We start from the raw sequence: 20,288 nt of genomic DNA, 5'->3' as shown, positions 1-20,288 counted from the left end.
GTTTAGTAAGTGAGCTGTAAATCTTGTCAAAGATTGTAAAGTAGCAAGATAGAAGAGATTCATGCTCCTCTTGAAGTACTGAAAATCAGACATTTGTTTATTTGGACTCAAGATCAAATGTGCTGCTGAATGCAACTTTTCTTCTAAAATGAAAGAATAGAGAGTTGTTGACTTATTCCTTGATGGGAGAGATTTCATATGCCATTGTCATCTGAACATATCAATAATGGAAGTACCACGTTCCGGGTCTCTTGGTAGCTCTTCACCGTAAGCTTGATTCCCGAGCACTTTGTCTTTTGACACTCAAAATGAGATAAAGATCAATTGGTGATGATGCCATGAAAACTAAAAGGCAGAGATAGCAACTTTGTAATCAATTTTCTTTTATGCTGCCATGACTACTGTCAACTTTTGCACAAAATGAGCAATTTTAAAGAAAAAATTGAATTGCATTACCTTTGGATACTCCTCCCAATATGTTGAGCCTCACAGGTCCGCTAATAGGGGCTGCAATTGAGGAAACGGAGAGGAAAACTGGAGGAGGAATTAAAAGAATCAATATTGATCTCTGATGCCAGAGATAGTCTAAATAGAACGTACAACCTTCCTTAGTGTGTGTTCTGAGATAGTGTAAACAAATTCCCTGTTGGCTAAAAGAATATTCTAAAATTAGAACTTGACAGTGTAAAACATTGCACACTAATTGGGTTCCTTCTACATGAATTGGATGGGCCACCTGCTGTTTCAAATTCATTTAGTGAGTTAAGTTGGATGAAAGTTCTTAGAACTCTCTGACCTCATGAGATTTTTTTTTTTTAAATCTAGATTTGATAGAAAAACTTCTTAGATAAGGATGTAGTAGTTTTACATGTAAACAGAATTTGATTACTTCATTTTGCAAAATGTTCTTGAAGCAAAATGTTAAATCTATTTAACTTGATGTATTTTGTTATTTTATTTCTTCTGCCAAAGTCAGGAATTGCTGAATCAGTTATGAAGAGGGATGTGGAAGGAGTCTTGTACAATATGGTGTCCAGTCTCTCTATCTTTTGAGACTTTCATCTTATTACTTAACAGCGGTGGCAGAGTCCTTGGACCCAGATCCTGTAAGGTATTTAGGCACCTAACGGCTATTGAAATCAATGGGAGTTAGGCACCTAACTACTCTTGCAGACTTGGGCCTTGGTTTGCAGTCTTAAATTGAACTAGAATAGTTGTCGGTGGCACACTTCAGCATGATGGCTGCTTTCATCAGGCGGCCCTGTGTATATGCAAATATTATATGCACAGTTTAATGTATATATAAAGAGAAGTGGCTGGGGGGGGGGGGGAGTACATCTTCCTTTATCAGACAGCTATGCCTCGCAGCATAACTAAGTTTTTTGCATCTCACACTTTTCCTCCCCCAGCATTATCCAACAAGCAAATACTGGCAATCTATATTAGTCTGTATCAAACATTGCTATTCTTCCCCCCCTCCCCCCGCTTTTTTTTTTAAATGTACTGGGTCAATATATACTTACCATAGGAATTGTTTTACCTGTAACTTCTGTAGAAATTGACATGATAGATGGTTTCAAAGTGAGTACAACTGAAATAATCTGGTTTGACTTTGTGTCAGAAAAAAGTAACCAACAGTATTTACACTTTTTTTTTGGTCCATAGCCAAAAGTAGTAAATGCCTAAAAGGGCATCTCCTGCCATCTGTTTTCCTTAGATTCTTGTATATCCCCATATAAAACGATTACCTGCTGGCAGTAGGTCATGTATCTGTGGGAGGATTTACTAGCAGCTCAGGAGCTTAATAGGCACTGTCTTCTTGGGCCACATTGTAGTGTTTCCTTGTTGGAGAGGAATGGGTCAGAAGTGTGGAATCTGAATATCCATCTCACGTGTGAACTCCCAGGTAAATATCCACACTTAATTTTGGCAAAGAGAAAAGAAGAACATAGATTTTTGGTACAGTAACATCCAAAGGATGGGTTGCCTCTTTCCTTTTCTCAATTTTGTCCACCCTTCAACTAATCTTTTTGACCTCCATGTTTTCTGATTTATAATCTTAACAGGAGCTGTTTTCAGTAGTCTTACTCCACAAACCTATACCTTTTATCAGAAGGCTTAACTCAAAGTCAAGAAAAGGAAGTATAATAAACACTGACTTCCCTACAAACAGGCAGGGTGCAAATTCATTAGACAAAAGTTTGCGGTGTACTGGCAACAGAAACTTTCCTGCAGTGTGATAGCTAATACAACCAAATAAATTAAATGTGCTATAAAAGAAGTTAGAAGTTTCTTAGTGCATGTCATTGGTATTTCTTGAAAAGCTTGGCAGTCTTCTGACCGGGCTTTGCACGCCAGTTGAAGTCTGAGTCATTGGTTGAAGACACCCCCCCCCCTTTTTTTTTTAATGTAGGACAACAATTTTGTAATCTTTTGGCATGCAAGACTCTCTGCCCATATGTCCTCTCCAAAAACATACTAGTAGCTATGGTAGTCCATTGAGCTGTTGAAAACTTAACATAGCCTAGTGTTTGGAGGGTTTATACAATATTCAAAGACCTATTGTAATTGTGATGGGTTGGATCATAGAAACCCCCTTGGGGCTGCCAGTGATGTGCCAAGACTACTTCTGCCCCTGCCTTCCCTGCCAGCTTAGGACTCCAGAACCCTGCCTGCTTGTGCCAGATATGCTTGCCGGCTACAAACACGGACCCAGGTCTGAACCATGTTCCACAAACTGCAGGCTTAACTGAAAGCAGCTTAAGAAGTGTTCCTCTCTCTAACACTCAGATGTCCACTCCCAGTGGGGTTCAAACCCCCAAAAAATCCGTTTTACCCTGTATGAAGCTTATATAGGGTAAACTCATAAATTGTTCACCCTCTATAACACTGATAGAAAGAGATGCACAGCTGTTTGCGCCCCCCCTCCCCCGGTATTAATACATACTCTGGGTTAATTAATAAGTAAAAAGTGATTTTATTAAATACAGAAAATAGGATTTAAGCGGTTCCAGGTGATAACAGACAGAACAAAGAATTACCGAGCAAAATAAAATAAAACATGCAAGCCTATGCCTAATACAGTAAGAAGCTGAATGCAGATAAAATCTCACCCTCAGGGTACGTCTTCACTTACCGGAGAGTCCGGCGGCAGGCAATCGATGTTCTGGGATCGATCCCGGAAGTGCTCGCTGTCGACGCCGGTACTCCAGCTCGCCGAGAGGAGTATGCGGCATCGACGGGGGGGGCCTTCCTGCCGCGTCTGGACCCGCGATAAGTTCGGACTAAGGTACTTCGAATTCAGCTACGTTATTAACGTAGCTGAATTTGTGTACCTTAGTCCGAAGTGGGGGCTTAGTGGGGACCAGGCCTCAGAGATGTTCCAATAAGCCTCTTTTACAGACTAGCCTCCTTCTAGTCTGGGTCAAGCAATCACTCACACCCGCTGTAGTTACTGTTCTTTGTCCCAGTTTCTTTCAGGTATCTTTTGGGGGTGGAGAGGCTACCTCTTGAGCCAGCTGAAGACAAAATGGAGGGGGTCTCCCCAGGCTTTATATAGTTTCTCCTTGTGGTTCTAAACCCCTCCCTCCATCTGTGCAAAATTACAGCTACAAAAGGGAGTTTTGGAGTTACATGGGCAAGTCACATGTCCATGCATGACTCAGAACTTACCTGCCAAGCCACATTCCTGGGAAACCTCAAATGTGGATTGGGGTCTCCAAGTTCATTGTTGGCTTAAGTGTTTCTTAATTGGGCTCTTACTGAGAATAGTTTTTCTCAGGAAGCTGACTAACTGCTTCACTGAGGCTACTTAAAATTAAAAAAGTAGATAGCCAATATTCATAACTTTGAATACAAAAATGATATATGCATACAAATAGGATGAATATATTCAGTAGATCATAACCTTTACAGAGATATGTTACATGGCATATGTAGCATAAAACATATTCCAGTTAGGTCATATATACATTCATAAGCTTATTCCCATAAAGTATTATGGGGTACAACATCACAGTAATTTCTTCTGCGCAAATGGTGAATGTACTTAACATTATCTACTATCTGAAGTATTGCAGTACCCTTGTTTCAAAGGTGTCCAATAGACCAACAGAATGCTATTCTAGAAAATACTTCAATGAACTTGAGAGATGATTGCCAATTGGAAACTTTACTTGCTAAAGGTAAGGATGCCAGTTGGAAAAGTCTCTAGTTTTTTCACAAGGTTTTTCTGACACAAATTGTAACTTATGTGTAATCAGTTACTATTTAAATGTAAATTATTGAGCTTCTGAGAATTTTTGGCTACAGAGAACAGTACTTTCACAGATCATAATCATTAATGGTTAATTTCCCTTCTGCAGAATCTTTGATAGAACTGCCTACAATCATTCTTCTCTCTCTCCCCCCCCCCCTTTATCCTCCCTCCCACGGGAAGTTGCTTGTAGGTAACAAGACAGCAACATAAGCATGTAATAATCTATGCCCTGAAGTTCCTGCTCAGTGTCTGGTTTCTTCCAAGACCAGAAGCAAACAGTAAAAATGTGCAGAGAGAATGAATTTGAGAAAAACACTGTAAAAAAGCATATTTGCTGAGGTGTATGCCTGACTTTATCATAGTAAATAGTCCTATAGTTATAGTCTCTTCTGCCATTCCATTAAAGGAAATGGAGACATTACAGTACATGGTGGCTTTCATTCATCTTAACAAATGTTTATATTGTTTGGATGATCTGAAATCTCTAGTAAAAACTGTAAGATTCTGCCTAGGCAACTCTTCTTTTACAAGATGAACACTTGCTTTCCTGCAGACCACTGTAAAATCTTGAATTTTTCTCTAGTTGCTAATGTGGCATAGCATGTTCTAAAATTATTGTCCTAGAACAACCTTTCAGAAGTGGTGTGCCAAGTCTTCATTTATTCACTCTAATTTAAGGTTTCGCGTGCCAGTAATACATTTTAATGTTTTTAGAAGGTCTCGTTCTATAAGTCTATAAAATATATATATATAAAACTAAACTATTGTATGTAAAGTAAATAAGGCTTTTAAAACGTTTAAGAAGTTTCATTTTAATTTAATTTTAACCCCCGAACTGGTGGCCAGGACCTGGGCAGTGTGACTGCCATTGAAAATCAGCTCACGTGCCATAGATTACCTACCCCTGCCCTAGAATTTGGTGCATCAGTAACTTCAGTTTAGCATACTGAATCTATACAGAATGGATCTAATTTGAAATGGAAAATGAGGTAGATGGGAGAGCAAACCAAGCTTTGAACCCTCTAAGGCCAAATGGGATTGAAAGCTAAATAAGATGAAGAAAATGCCTGATGAAAACTTTTAAAACCTTGTAGTTCTAAATTTCTAGCATATATAAAACAGTGTTGCACCATAAGAACTTAAGTTTTTATGTCTGCTTATAAAATAACTCAATGCAGTTGGTTTTACAAGGGATTAAGTTAAAAATATACCTGTATATATATGTTGCTTTCTTTGCTAACAACTTCCACCTTTTTCTTTGCATAATTTTGCCTCAGTTATTCAGTTTAGAAGCTTGGAACCAAGCCATTTGTCAAGTGCCTGAGTACAATGCTCTGTTTGAGAGATGGTACAATGGTTTGTATCCAAGTGCTATTTATAGGAAGGATTAACTGGAATAGTTTAGTGTAGATAAGTGTTAGTGTGTTTTTTAATGAGTTATGCAATTACTTTTTCTGGAGCTTGGGGTCAGCAAATTTATGAGATCTTAAACTTCTTACTGTTCCTCTTCCCCACAAAGATTTCTTTATCAGAAGATACAAAATGTTCATGTGTATTAGGAGCTTTGACTTCGAACAGTCATTAGTGAACTGCAAACAAGGTGCCTGAATTATAAGCATCCCTGACGTAAAGAATTGGCCTTAGGACAGATTGCTCTGCTGGCAGTTAACAGGCTCCATATCTCCATGGAAAGATGAGTTGTCAAGATAACTAGGAACAAATGTTTGATCAACTGAGGCAACCACTCTTGGACCAAATTCATCACTTACCGAACTCCCAGGAACACTGGGGGGAGGGGATAGCCACAAGAATGGATGCTTAATCTGAATTGCTGCAATTGAGGAAATCAGTCTATAGATAAGCCTGGATATCTCCTACCCAGGAAGTTATGTTTTGCCTGTCATGTAAAAGTTGAAGTGGGGAGGGGCAACAGAGAAGCTTTGGATGCGAAGTTCCTCAACAAACCTCTGAGATACATAAAGGTCAAGATGGAGACTGTGGGATCTCCTGCAGTGGGGATATGAGAATTCTTTTGTTGTCAGCTGACCTGAAATTATTCTAGTTGCACCTCTATGAACTCGATAGCCTTCACCAAACATCAAGTCGCTCTTTCACCAATCCTTAAAGGTCATCCTTGTTTATCAACCCTTTGGACTCTTGATTTCAAGCACAAACCTAGGCAGGAAGAGAGAATATTGTTCTGTTCATTTATGAGAAATATGGTGTTAAAGTCTAGATACCAGAAAACCTATTCCCACCATATGGGAATTGATGGTTCCCACAATAAATACAGCAACTTTTCCTCAGGAGAGTCATATTAAGTTAAAGCCAACAACATGAAGGCACCTTGTCCCCAAAGTCATCTTGTCAAGCACTGAGCCTGCTAAGAAGGCTAATCTTGTACATCATTGGCCTGAACCTAGCTAGACTCTGTACAAGGAAGTTGTAGAGCTTTTCCTTTTATACTTTCAGCGAGAACACTTTAAAAATCTGTACACCAAATCCAAGATTCGTAGTACCTGCCCTCTGCTCACTGTCTTACTGCAGAACTATTGGCAGTGATGCCGGTGGAGAGATGATTGAGTAGCCCATTCTGCATCACAATAGCGCCAAGGTTCCTAATCCAACCAGTCTGTGTAAAAGATTGTCTCTTAAATCTGCCCTCAGCTTATTGTGCCAGCTTTTTTTAAAAAACACAAGTTACAACTTTTGAAGAAACTTCCCCAGTGTACATAGGCCTCGGAGTGTTGGCAGGCTGATTTTTGTTGCTGATTTGCATCCCAGGTGTCAGGGTAAAAGAGACTCGTTTCATACCTGCAACCCTTGCACTCTCAGAAGGAAATCCAACTGGATTGAATCCTTTAAAGTCTGACACTACCTAAGAAGCCAGGACAGTTTGAAAAAACTTGCTGTATCTGTTGTATATCAAAGCTTTCTAAGCAAAGGCCCAGCACTTCCCTATACTACATTTTAATGAGAAATTTGAAAAACAGCAATGTAATAAAACTCGTACATGTTCTGTCACTGCACAGGCATCATCCAATGCAATATTTGACGTGGGGAGGGTAACTACTGTTGGTAATACTTTAGTGATTCTGCGTATTGTTTTTAGCTAACCTGCAAATAATTGTATGCTATTAAACTTGAAATTTCGCTCAGTCCATTTTCATGGACAACTGCAAATAATATCCCACAGTTTGACTGATCTTTTTAACAGAATATTATGGAAACCTACCTTGGCTTACCTGATATGTTTCTTGTAATAGCAAAGCTCAGATTTCCTCCATTCTGTTGAGCGGTTGGCTGTCAAGCTTTTCTGTCTGGGAGAAATGGTTCTCTTCAGTAACTTTTTTTTTTTTTCCCAGAGCCAATTGTAATAGTTTAGAATTGGCAATAGTTTATAGCTTTGGAAGTTACCTCACTGGCAGGCTCTTGGAGATGGAGCCTATCCCTGTGTCTGACTTGCAACTAAGTAGAGTCTGAAAAAGCATTCCTAAGATCTGTTGGTCCTCCTCAAACATGAAACAAAACTTCTATTTAAGCACATACTTTCCTACTTACTGAAAAACATGTACCAAAACCCATGGAGTTTCATAATGGAACTTTCCTCCAGTCAACTGCCTTTTGTGAGAAATGGAATGGACCCTAGCTTACTGAGTTAAAGCTGGTGCACCAGAAAATAAACAGTGCTTCCTTTCTATAAATGCCTCTTACCTGGAGTCATTTCTAGCAAACACTAATCTTCATGGAGCATCTTGCATACTCAGTTTTTTTAATATTGCAAAATTTTATTTTGCTTTTAAACTGTCTCAATCTGGGCAGCCACTGTGGTTTTTAGACTCGTCAAATATAGAATGAGGCTTTTAAAACTTCTAAGTCTGTCAGTTGTACTCTTTACAGAATTATTCAAAGATGGTAACCGTGAGGTGTCACATCTTCTACCATAGCATGCTGTAGCCTCAGCCACCAAGCACAAACTATAGATTTGATTTGGCTTGTTGGTGTTTTGTGGTTTTCTTGTTTTTGTAGACTTGTAAGGCATCTTGATTCTTTGACAGCTGGGTTTTTGTGGATCAGATTAACTGACAGGAGTTCCATTTGGAGTAATCCTACTCAGTTTTAGGGATGTTACAATGCTGGTTGATTTTTATTGCAAAAAATACTACGAAGCTGAATCTATAATGATACTGTACTTGTGCCTCCAAAGCACAAAGGTAAAATTTTTCAGCTGCTACAGTATATTCGCTTGTGAGTTAGTTGAGGGAAAACTGTATTTCAATTTGTAGCATACTGCTCTTACTGAATTCTAGATTATTTAAGAGTCTGCATACTTGAGAAACTTTCTAATCCACTTCTAACTAGAACAGTTTTTCCAGAAACTGATTTGAAAGACAACTTTTTGTAAATGAGAGAGATTTACTGTTCCTGGTAGTACCTTCTGGGATAAGAGTGCTCTCACTGCAGCAGTCAAAGTTCAGCGTTCAGAATGAAAACAAATCACTTAACTTTCTTAATGTTCCATAAAGCAAATCTGATTCTTCCTCTTGCCACTGGTGAAAATCGGTCTTTTCAGTTCAACCGATAGAGTATAAATCTGATACCATATTGTCACTTTCAGTTTCTATAGGATGCTCTTACCAAGAAATGCTTCATGAGTGGGGGGATAGGAATGGTAACACTATTCAAGGCATTTGGATATATAGGATCCAGGTGCCACCATTGCAGGTGAGGATTTAGGGTTTGAGCTTGTCCAACACCCTTCTCCCCAGCTCTCTTGCTGGACTGAATTTTTCTGTCAAGGGGTTTCCATCCTTTGAGCTTCACTCGAATGCTATTTTAACTAAACAATCCAGTATTGGTTTATTTGGCCCAGACCTCTAGGGTTCTGACCAGCAATTATTATAGTATGTACTGTAAAGGCAGACCACTTCAGTCTCCTGGGATTTGAGCTTATTTTATTATAATGTCTGTCTTTTGGCAGTTTTAAAAAGGGGTTTTAAAGTTATTGGGTGTCAAAACTCTGAACAAGAATGTAAAAATTCTGCAATGAACCTTGCTTATTTGACCGAGTATGCTCACTCTTGCGGTTGGTTCTCAGTCAGATGACAAAATAGTTTAGAAGCAGGAAAACTACTTACAGGATATTGAGTTGCAAGGTTAGTCTTGCAATGCATTTTTAAGCTAGTGCGGGAGCTCCTTACAATTAAGCTAAAATCCACCTTGGGATCATCTGCTGGGTATGCAAAGCCTTCAGTTTTTTTCTTGGCATTCCATCTTTCATAAAATGCAAAGACCTGGGCCATGGAGAAATGAGGCTGACGGATGCCCGGAACGGAAACTAGGGAGGAGAGTGAAGCAATATGAATTGTGAAGAAAGAAACCTGAAATCTCTAGATGAGAATCCATATATTTGGATGTTTTTGTGATCCTGAGCTTTGGCAGACCCCTTCCTTCTCCACAGCCCTATCTCTGAATAGCAGTTCTACCCTTTCTTGGGAATCCCTTTGGGGGGAGGGATAGCTCAGTGGTTTGAGCATTGGTCTGTTAAACCCAGGGTTGTGAGTTCAATCCTTAAGGGGGCCACTTAGGGATCTGGGGAAAAGCCAGTACTTGGTCCTGCTAGTGAAGGCAGAGGGCTGGACTTGATGACCTTTCAAGGTCCCTTCCAGTTCTAGGAAATAGAATATCTTTATTTATTTTTTGGGGGGGAGGGATAGCTCAGTGCTTTGAGCATTGGCCTGCTAAACCCAGGGTTGTGAGTTCAATCCTTGAGGGGGCCATTTAGGGAACTGGGGTAAAAATCTGTCTGAGGATTGGTCTTGCTTTGAGCAGGGGGTTGGACTAGATGATCTCCTGTGGTTCCTTCCAACCCTGATATTCTATGATCTATGATCTCAATCCCTGTTGCCTGTGAACTCAAATAGTTTTTCATGGCCTAGGGTATCTGCTATTGGGTAAGCCCAGAGTATATTGTGCTAAACAGATTGCCAGTTGGTGCTTGGTAAGGGACCTTGGGCTCCTCAACAGCTGTGCATGTTCTCCAATAGCTTTAAAAACTTTTTCCAGGAAGGAACATGTTAATCAAACACTGACCCAAACTTTGTGATTTTGATTTGGGACTGGGTTTAGGTTTGGGTCGGCTTATGATAGCCCTCATTGTGGGGAAACTGGCTTGAACTCCCCAAATAAAAATACAGTGCTAAGTCTTGAGTAAATTCAATAGCTCTTTGTATTGTTCAGGTATTGGAGCACCAGCTCGCTGAGCAGTCAACAGGAAAATCTGCTCTCACTTGGTTAACCACACGTCTATATGACAGTCAATCTCTTTGATAGCAGTGAAGGTCAAAAGCTACAGATGAACAGATAGGAGCAAGTTAATATAGAATGTGAAACTTTAGTTGGACCCACCTTAAATCTGACATTTTAACATACAAGTCTAGCTGTACAATTAATTTGGTGGGAATGGCTTAAAGAGGAAGGTTTTTGTTGGGTTTTTTACTCCTCCTATTTACCTACTTCACGCAGCAGAAATGAATTGTTCTTGTTAGTGTAAACATTGCGCACAGTTCACTGTCCATCATCAACTTGCATGCAGCTCCTTGATTTGGAAAGTAAAGAATAGTGGTCTTCAGAAGACCCTATTTCTGTTTGTCTTTAAAGCTAACATAATATGTCTATTACCTAATCGACACACCAGAGTAGTGTAATAGAACTGCATCGAAGGTGAGTATGGGAGCAGATATGGTGGTTTCAAAGCTATTTGGATTGGTTATTTCTCCTTTCTGCCAATTCATTTGATCATAGGATTAGTCCAAGGGATTAGCAATGCTTTATGAAAGGAGTATGGGGGGGAAATAACCTAGTCTACCATACAATGGGATAGCTATTCCATGGAAACTATAGTATGCAAAAATATAAACTGGAGGGAACTATAATTCTTTCTGTTCTTTAGCTTAATAAAGCTGTTGCCTCTTAATATCAATCGTTATTGGCAATTTAACTCATTATGGAATAGGAACTGTAACACTTGAAACCACAGAAAGTGATTTAAAGAAAAAATGTATGCAGACAGCACAGCTGGTAATGAGTAAGGTTGACTGATCCTCTGTTTGAAATGTCTGATTTAATTTTTTTCTTTTGATAACAGAAATTGTTGCCATGCTAGCCCAAATAGCTAGTCATTTTAGTAGTTTAAAATTGGATAACTGGTATAAGGCCATAAAGTACTTGATAATTCTAGATTGTCAGATAATCCCAGATTTTGGCTGTTAATGTACAGAGAATATTGTCTTTGCCTCTGACTGTGCCCTGTTAAAGTATGATACAGGCACTGCATTATTTCATGCAATATTGAAGTTTGCTAAATGGCATCGAAATCTAATCTGTTAAATCTGTTTTGTTTATCTTCACAAAATGCTAACTGCTGTAGGAGACACTATTAAAAATAAACATTGCTTCATACAGTTCCAGTAGTCCCACTAGTCACTTGATTAATCAACCTTAGAGTCACAGATGCCGTATGACATGCAAAATACCTCATGCAAGTAAGTTTATAGGGGCTGATGCCTAAGCTAGCTTCTAAAAATACTATTGCGGTTTGATATTGTAATAAGTCAAGTCAGAGAGCATATTTTAATTTCAGGATGAAAGCACTTACTTGGTAGAGGGGAGAGGAATAAAAATAGGTAGAAAACATGTGATTTATTGTAAGTGTGGATTGAGCTGGGGGAAGGAATGATGGAAGAAAGCAGGTGTTTAACTTGCTGACAAACTTTGTGTATAGGTTGTATTAAAACAATAAAACTTCTTTGGCTGTTCAGTGACTTGGAACAATTATATAACCTTTAACCTTGTTCCAGTGTCCAGTCTGATTTTTACTGCAGGTGGCAACATGCCATTGTTTGTCTTTGATCAATTTACATAAATAGATCCTGGAGGGTCATGTGAAACTATCATGAGCTTTTAAAAAATGGCACAGTAGTTACCTTTTCTCTGCTGCCTGCATTGCTTTAACAGGTGGTGTGGTTTATGAAAGTCTGTCACTTTTCTGTGTATTGCCCTGGCTTTAAATACCTTAAGGAAATCCTTGCCCAGGGCATAGTTTCATGAGAAAAATGTGGAACCAACGTTTTTATAGAAGATACAGGTAGAATTGTCCAGTATTGAAGCAAACTAGGACAGCTGCAAAGACACAGTCACTGTACATCTCCAGTGATTGAAACCTCTACCTCTGATAAATTTTACTGTAACTTTAAGTTGGAGTCGATGAGGAAGGCTTGTGGTTTAAACACCTTCCTGAAGAACTGAAAGGTTGCCTCAGAGAGGATGGCATTTCTTTCTCTAAGTCAGTGGAAATTATTTTTAAGCTTATTTAAGTGCTAAGTTACAGGCTTTCAGCCAACCCCAGGCCACAGCTTTTTGATCTTCTACAGTAAAACTTTTCCATCTAGTACTGTAGGGGATTCAAAGATAAAAAGACCCTCTGTGTACAGCTGTTGTATTTTGTAACCACATCGTATTGTATTTGTCTCCTTTCTAGCAGACATTTTACTTGGTTTTTGGTGGGACAGTAAAAACACTGTAAGGCGTACTTGCAAATAAAATGACTTCTCGTACCTTACCTTGTTTGGTTTCTCAACTGCTGTACTAGTTAAGCATGTGAGCTTCATGATGGGAAGACTATCTGCGGCTAAATGCAGATATGCCATCTGAACTTAAATTGTTGCATGGGAACTAGAATTAGCACCCTTGTACTTCTTGAAACATGACCTCTGCTATTTCAGAAGACTCTTAATCTGTCAATATTTTATGTTCTTGCCATGCTGAGGCAATTCTCAGGGTACCCAGGACTGAGAGCTACTTTTTATTCTCTGCCCCAATAAGGGGGAGTCTTGCACATGGTAGCTTGGTGTTACCTTCCTAACACCATCAGTCTGTTAGTCAGTCATGCAGTCTCTCCTGGGTTATGTCAGCCCTGTTTTTGCCTTGCAGGTTAACAAAAAGTGCATCCCTGTCCCCGAGTCCCTTTAAAGTGTTCCCCTGCGATATCCAGCCTCTGACACTTGGCTACTCAGAAATCCCAGGTCTTCTGCTCTCAAAGGTGCAGTGAACCCCAGTTTGCCAATTCGACCTTAAGGCACTGCACTTATGAGCACTTATAACACAAAGAAGGTTTATTTAAAATAGACTAGAGAAGCCATTAGAAACAAGAGAATGTGATGGAAACAAATGGTTGCAATACAAAACAAAATCATAAAATGCAAATTAGGGCCTACACTTTTATAGGTATCTTTTCTATCCAATAAAAGCAGGTTTCCACCGCCAAAATTCAGTCTGTTGCAGAACTGGCTGGCTTCCCAGGAACCTCCAGTTTTTCATGAAACACTCCCGCTCAACAAGCTGTCTACTCAGTGAATGGATGCAGAGTGCCTCTCCCCACCCCGTGATATACTGAAAATGAGTCTTTTGTCTTTATTCACAGGCAGGGCGATCCCCTGTCTGTTACAATGTTCCTTTTTACCTCCAAGTGATTCTGATTGTTTGCAGCTGTCTTTGATGCTTTTCCATTGAATGTGCTGGGATAGAGCAAGGGTAGACAATTGAGCCTTGCATTACCTTACTGGGGAATGGTGACAACTCCCTCCCACTTGAATGGGTCCTCACCAAGACTTATGGTTTCCTGGTATCTATGCCTGACTTAGGGTCTTGGAGTTAGTTTTCAGTATGGTAACATGTTCCTTAAATATTAACCATGTACACATCTCACAATGATTAGGAGTACTGGTAAGTTACAAGTTTTCAGTAGACACCTCACATGCTACCCTTCATGGATAAATACCGTGAAAGTGTTGTATTGATTGTAATGGGTTTGCCTGTTGGCAACAATGTCACATATACATCTAGCCACCAGCTGAAAATTGAAGTCTGATATTCTGTGGGGTGGAACACACACCAGCGTTCTGGCCGTCATTACACTGCACAGTATGGAAGATCATTCTGCTTTATTCTCTGTCTGAGATGCTTAGCGCTTAAGCCTTGTCCAGTACTGGGTTTGGAATAGCTGAGTTGCAGTTAATTTCAGGTTTGAGTTCTTGGCTCAAACTCCTTTAAGGATAGCTTCAGGGGTTTCTGCATTAATATAAGATAATTTGTCTGTCTTACCCTACCTTCAGAGCCCCCCACCTCCCAAAGACACAATGCTAAGGTTTTTTGGGAATAGCCATGATCTCTCCTTTCATACAAGTAGAAAGGAAAACTACATGCATTGCAGTGAAAGCACCACCATTCTAAAAGCACTACACATTACATTGGTTAATTACACTGAAGTGTTAAAATAGAAGGATTAACAAGTGCCGAAAAGAGAAGGGTAAATAGGATTTCATGTCAGCAGGAAAGTTCTTGTGGTTTTAGGATGAGACTATGGCCTGGTCTACACTGGGGAGAGAGGGGGATCGATCTAAGATACGCAACTTCAGCTACGAGAATAGCGTAGCTGAAGTCGACGTATCTTAGATCAACTTAGAACCACTTACTTCGCGTCCTTGCGGCACGGGATCGACAGCCGCCGCTGCCCCGTCGACTTTGCTTCTGCCTCTTGCCGAGCTGGAGTTCAGCAGTCGACAGGAGAGTGATCGGGGATCGATTTATTGCATCTACACGCGATATATTGATCCCCGATAGATCGATCACTACCTGCTGATCCGGCGGGTAGTGTAGTCATACCCTAAGAGAGAACTAGTTTGAATTCAAAATAAGGTACACAAGTGACACAAGAAATGTCACGGGAAGATTAGCAGACAAGATGGAGGGTCTGGCCAGTATGAAGGCGTGGATGTCAAGATCTTAACGTGTACTGTATCATTTTGAAGGGTTTGGAATATTATACAACTAGATAGATAGGGGTATTTTAAAACTTCACTTTTACATGTAAAACTTCAATAGAAAACTATTCTATGAAGCCGTTGGCATTTCTTGAGTTGTCAACATCTATAAACTTGTGAATTGATAGATTTCATACATACTGACTTTAAGTCTTTCAAGCAGAAAGTCTGAGACTTTCTAATATTAACTGGCACTCAGTTAGAAACAGCCTCTAAGGAGGCATGGACTAAATTCTTGTCATGAGCTATAGACCATTCTCACCCTGGAATACTAGAATGTAAATTAACTCTCAATCTGGAATGTTTCAACAAACTAGAAATGTTAGGTGTTTACACATTGATAAAATGGTTCAGGCGAAATATGAATCTACTCTAATTTCCTTCAAATGCTGACTTTAGTAAACCAAATAAAGTTAATCCTGTTTTTTTGATTCCCCTGTTTTCCTGCTCCCTGAAGTCTTGGTTTTAGGCAGAAGTACAGAAGGCTTACAAGAAGTTATGGTATTTCTTGACCCAGTGAAAGCATTAAAGCTTTTCAAGCCTGATCTTGTGAGTTTGCCAAAATAGAGAACTGGAATAATATCTGGACTTTTGGATGAATATCTAAACTGAACCTCTTATTCCGTTAGGGTTTGCTCCTGATCTGTTTGTCTGAATTGTTCTGGTTAATGCACTATAAATCCTAAACCACAGTTCTTGGAATTAGGATTCACAGCTTTGTCATCTATAAGAACTTTATAGCGCAACCCAATGAGGAAAACTTTCTTCAGCTCTTTTATATCAAATTGCCTTAGCTCCCAGGATCTTAGATTATGGAGAATACAAAATGCATATTTTGATCAGATTTTCTGCTGTTTGTGTTTTTAGGATAACGTAGATCAGACTTCAGCTCACACTCGGAGAGATCTGGTGGAACCAGGATTCCAAGAACCATCTAATCGCATCTCTTTAAATCACCAAGGTAAGGAATGGGGTGGAATTAGGTCTGGTCAAGATGCTGGGAAGGGAACCCTAGAAGTGTATGTTCTGAAGTAATTTGACTTCTACATTTGTTTCTGCACCTGGTAATGTGAAAGTTGAAAACATTTAATTGTTTATATCCTCTTCTTTGCAAACTGCTTTGTGAGCTATGAATGAAGATGACCAGGAGATCCTTTAGTAATATAGTTTCTCCATTTGTGCAGCTGCTGTAAGTTTTTTCACCAAAACAGGTTTTTTAAGTACTAAAAGGCCTGTAATACTGTATTACAAATCTAGTTTGAAAGCTATTCCTTTTCAGGACCTAGCTTCAGAGTACTCATTCTTCTGGAAGAGTTGATACATATAGATTGGCAAGAGGAGTGACATCCTTACCTGCTTTGCGTGTTATATATCAACTCTTACAGGAAAAAGAGAACCCTGAATTCATGTCCTAATGCCTAAACAAAAGTGAAATTTTTCATATAGCTTGAGTAATTATTTCGCTTCTGAAAAGTCCCATAACCGCTTTATTTCTTGTCCCTATTAATGAGGTTAGTTGTGACATTTGAGAGCTCCTGGAGTATAACCTGGATCAGACCCCCATGGGGTTAGGGTTTAGACAAATACATAGACCTTGTCACAGACAGTTGGGCTCTATAAAAACTTTATACATCTCTATAGCACTTTAAACAGTGTATTTCCTATGGAGTGATTCAAACTCCAAGAAAAAGGATAGTTTACATTCTGTAGGATTTTTTTCTATAACAGTATCCATATATTAATTATGGAAGGGCTCACATTAGTTGCATTAGTTTAATGCAGCCGTTAACCTTGACACAGTCAATACAATAATAAGGCACCATTAACAATGTGCACCAGGATTAAGGTAACTTTTCTAAAAAATGCTGGAAATTTAGTTTCTCTGTTTATTTGTCAAGATCAGCAAGATTTGAATTCCATGATTTGCAAACCTCCCAGACTACTTAAGTTTTCAAAAGTAGTTTACAATCTTGAATTCTCTTACAATCTGAGCCTACCCACAAACAGATATCCTGGTCACTGTATGCACTTCGTATTTCTGCATGACTGTGCAGGCACGCAACATTCCATTTTTCGTTCACCTCAGACTGCCTTACCCACACTCTAACTAAAGCTTCCTTGTCCCATCCAAACCCCTTGACAGACTTGATTTAAAGCCATCAGTAGATTTCCTTCTTTGTAACCAGATGTAGGACTTCTTCCAAAAAGTTACTGTCTTCTCAGACACATGCCACAGAATTAGAATGTAAACCTGTTGATGCTTAATAGTGCTCATTGAGATAGAGTTAGGATCTTGATTATGTTGAAGACCTGGGAAGCCTCACTTTCTGATGCCAGAAGTCCTTTTCCTAGGTCAAGAAGCCTCCTGATATTCTTAATAGATAAACGCTTTTTTTCCCCTCCACCCCCCATCCACTCCTGTTTTCCTAATATGGATTTAATATAATCTGATTCAAGTGAATGTATAACACTAGTGTGATGACATTGGGAGTACCATCAATAAATCAATCCTGATTTGTCTTGGGTATAGCTTAGTCACCTTCCTTCATGATACTAATTATGATTCTCAGAACCATCGTCACTGTGCGCCCATGCATAATGTACACTCGCTCCTTGGCCTTAACCTTCTGAGATTTCTTGGAAATCATGTTCAAAGTGATCTGCTCTCTACGTGCGACTGCACTTGAAATAGTTTGTCCCACATAACTGGTATGTTGGAAGCCTGCGAGTGGTTCAGCAAAAGTATTCAGTATTTCTGCTTTGGCATTATGCTATCCGAAAAGGCCCATACATGGGCTCTATTTAGATATCCATAAACTGTAACTTGTGTTCGTCATTGTTACATACCTTCATTGTGCTCCAGCAAATTAAGGATTCAGATCTCTGGGTACACTCTGCAGTAATTCCAGCTATCTCCTCTCCTTTGTTACTCTCAGTAATCACATGAAGACTTATTTGGCACCTGTTATTTCTCTGCCTGAACTACTTTGAGTCCTGCAAACTACTCCGATGTATTTAACAATTGTGGTTAAATGGAATGTGTTCCATAATGTCAGTGGCTGCTCTAAGGGACACTTGAACAATAAGGCCAATATTTGATATAATTAATAATATGCTATCAGTGAGTAAGTAAAGGCCAATTTTGTTGGACCCAAAAACAAAGTGTTTCTTATTCTGCAGCAACTGAAACTGTGTCAAGTCGTGTCTCAAACCCACTTCTAGGTTTTCTGCTAAAACTGAAATAATCAGGGTAAATATAGCTGGTATTTAGTTTGCAAGTGAACTTGAATGCTAACATGGATACATATTGTAATCAGACTGTTTGTATAGGGAGGATGGACTGAGCAAAGGACCAGGAACCAGAAATGTCAGCATTCTAATCCTGACTCTCCCACAGATTGTGTGGCCTCTGACATTTCATCTAACTGCTGCTGCTCCTCCCCCTTTTTACAGTGGGAAAATAACCTAGCTTAATGCTTTTATAGCACTATGAAAATGTAAACAACTGTTAATGCTAAATTACAATGTCAAGTTGCATGCTGGTTCTCTCTGGTATTATGACCTGCTCATACACTAATCTACAAACCTATGAAAAGTACACTCTTCTCCAGTAACTGTAGAGCAAAAGTCCTTCAACACTGAACAGGTTCTGAGCTGGTTGGAATTCTTAGACAAAATGTTTGTATCACAAAATGCTCACTTAAGAAAACTGAAATATTGCATGGGAATGTACCCGTTTTGAGACAGCTTTCATTAGGAAAGGTTTCTTAGGTCCAGGATGGAATTTCTGGCCACAACCAGAGAGAGCATGAGCCTGGTGGTACAGGCACTCACTACAGTGTGGAAGACCTAGCTTCAGGTCTCTACTCTGCCTGATTCACACCAGGTACTTGAACTTCTCTCACCTACCACCAGCAGTACATGTACCACAGTTTGGGAAATCACGCTTTAGCAACTCTTTAACCTGAGCAGAAGTTCTGAAGGAATTTGGCCTCTGGATGAACTATTTTAGACAGTGTAGCATTTCACAAAATTAGACAACTAATATACAACAGAACTTTCAGCATCCCATATTTGTTATGCTATTGTGTATGCCTACTCATTGCCATTTCATGTTTGACCCCAATGAAAGTTAGGTTCTCTGAATGCAGCAGACTTAGTTTCTATCAATCATTAGTTTACCAGGTGAGTTCAATAACCACTGGTCTATCAGTTATTCTGGAGTGGATGGGTCTTTCTCTGGGTTTTTTTTGTTTTGTTGTGTGTGTGTGTGTGTGTGTGTGTGTGTGTGTGTGTAAAATCGTCACAATGTCCGTTACATCCTGACGCAGAATGGGAAAACTTGCAAAATCTCACCGTTTTGCAAGAAAATCGGTTTCTCCCTCAGTTCTATTGAGGATAGGGGTTCTGGTTGGAGTTCCAGGGGGCCTTGGGGGTGTGTGTGTGTGTGTGTGTGTGTATTTGTGTAAAAAGGCAAGGGGCTGCTTCTGGTGGGTAGGTGTGAATGTGTAAAAGGGCAAGAGGCTCAGAGAGGATAGGTAGAGAGGTGGGAGAGTCCTGGCTGCAAGTGGGAGGCCTTTACCCAGGCTCCAGGCAGCTTCAGCTCCTGTTCAGTTTTGTTCCAAGGCTTCTGGTTCCTAGTTCCCGTCTAGATCCTTCTGACACTGGGAGCTCTGCCAGTCCCACTGCAGGCCCTGGTGCCTCTAGAGAGCCTTTCCCACAGGTTCTCCTGCCCTGGTCCATGGACTCAGCTCCATCCTCTAGGACAGTTAAAGGGATTCCACAGCCCTCCTTCCTGAGACCATGCTGTGATTGAAGCCAGCTTCTCCGTCCCACCAATATCCAGGTTCCAGCCCTATTCCATAGAGCTTCTGCTGGTCCTTAACACACTTCTTCCCCTTGTTTCTGGGGCACTGTAGCCCTCCTTTATGGGGCTTTGGTATGATTCAGTCAGGCTTTCCTAGTCCACCAATCTCCCTCCTGGTTTTGGTTCCTCTTCCAGGGAGTCACTCTCCAGTAATTCACCTCTTCCAGGCTACCTGCTCTTGCTCTCCATCTGGGAGTCACCTAGCTGGGTTTTATCATGTTAGAGAGAGCTATCTGATTAACATCTGGTCCCATCCCCCAGCTAGTCTGCTGCTCCCTTGAAT

The 20,288-nt window shown here is 39.9% G+C and overlaps 1 protein-coding gene across 2 annotated transcripts in view; it reads left to right on the top strand.

Annotated features, from left to right (window-relative positions):
- The window catches only part of GRB10 (growth factor receptor bound protein 10), a 202,212-nt gene that overhangs the window by 72,042 nt on the left and 109,882 nt on the right, over positions 1 to 20,288 (top strand). For both annotated transcript variants that reach the window (XM_034761340.1, XM_034761339.1), the window contains exon 3: positions 16,006 to 16,099. In XM_034761340.1, coding sequence (XP_034617231.1) covers positions 16,006 to 16,099 — 94 coding nt within the window. The remainder of the gene's footprint in view (positions 1 to 16,005; positions 16,100 to 20,288) is intronic.

The sequence above is a fragment of the Trachemys scripta genome, chromosome 2 (assembly GCF_013100865.1).
Source record: "Trachemys scripta elegans isolate TJP31775 chromosome 2, CAS_Tse_1.0, whole genome shotgun sequence".
NCBI lineage: Eukaryota > Metazoa > Chordata > Testudines > Emydidae > Trachemys > Trachemys scripta.
Note: the sequence above shows the minus strand (reverse complement) of the source record. Positions and strands in the feature narration are given on the sequence as shown.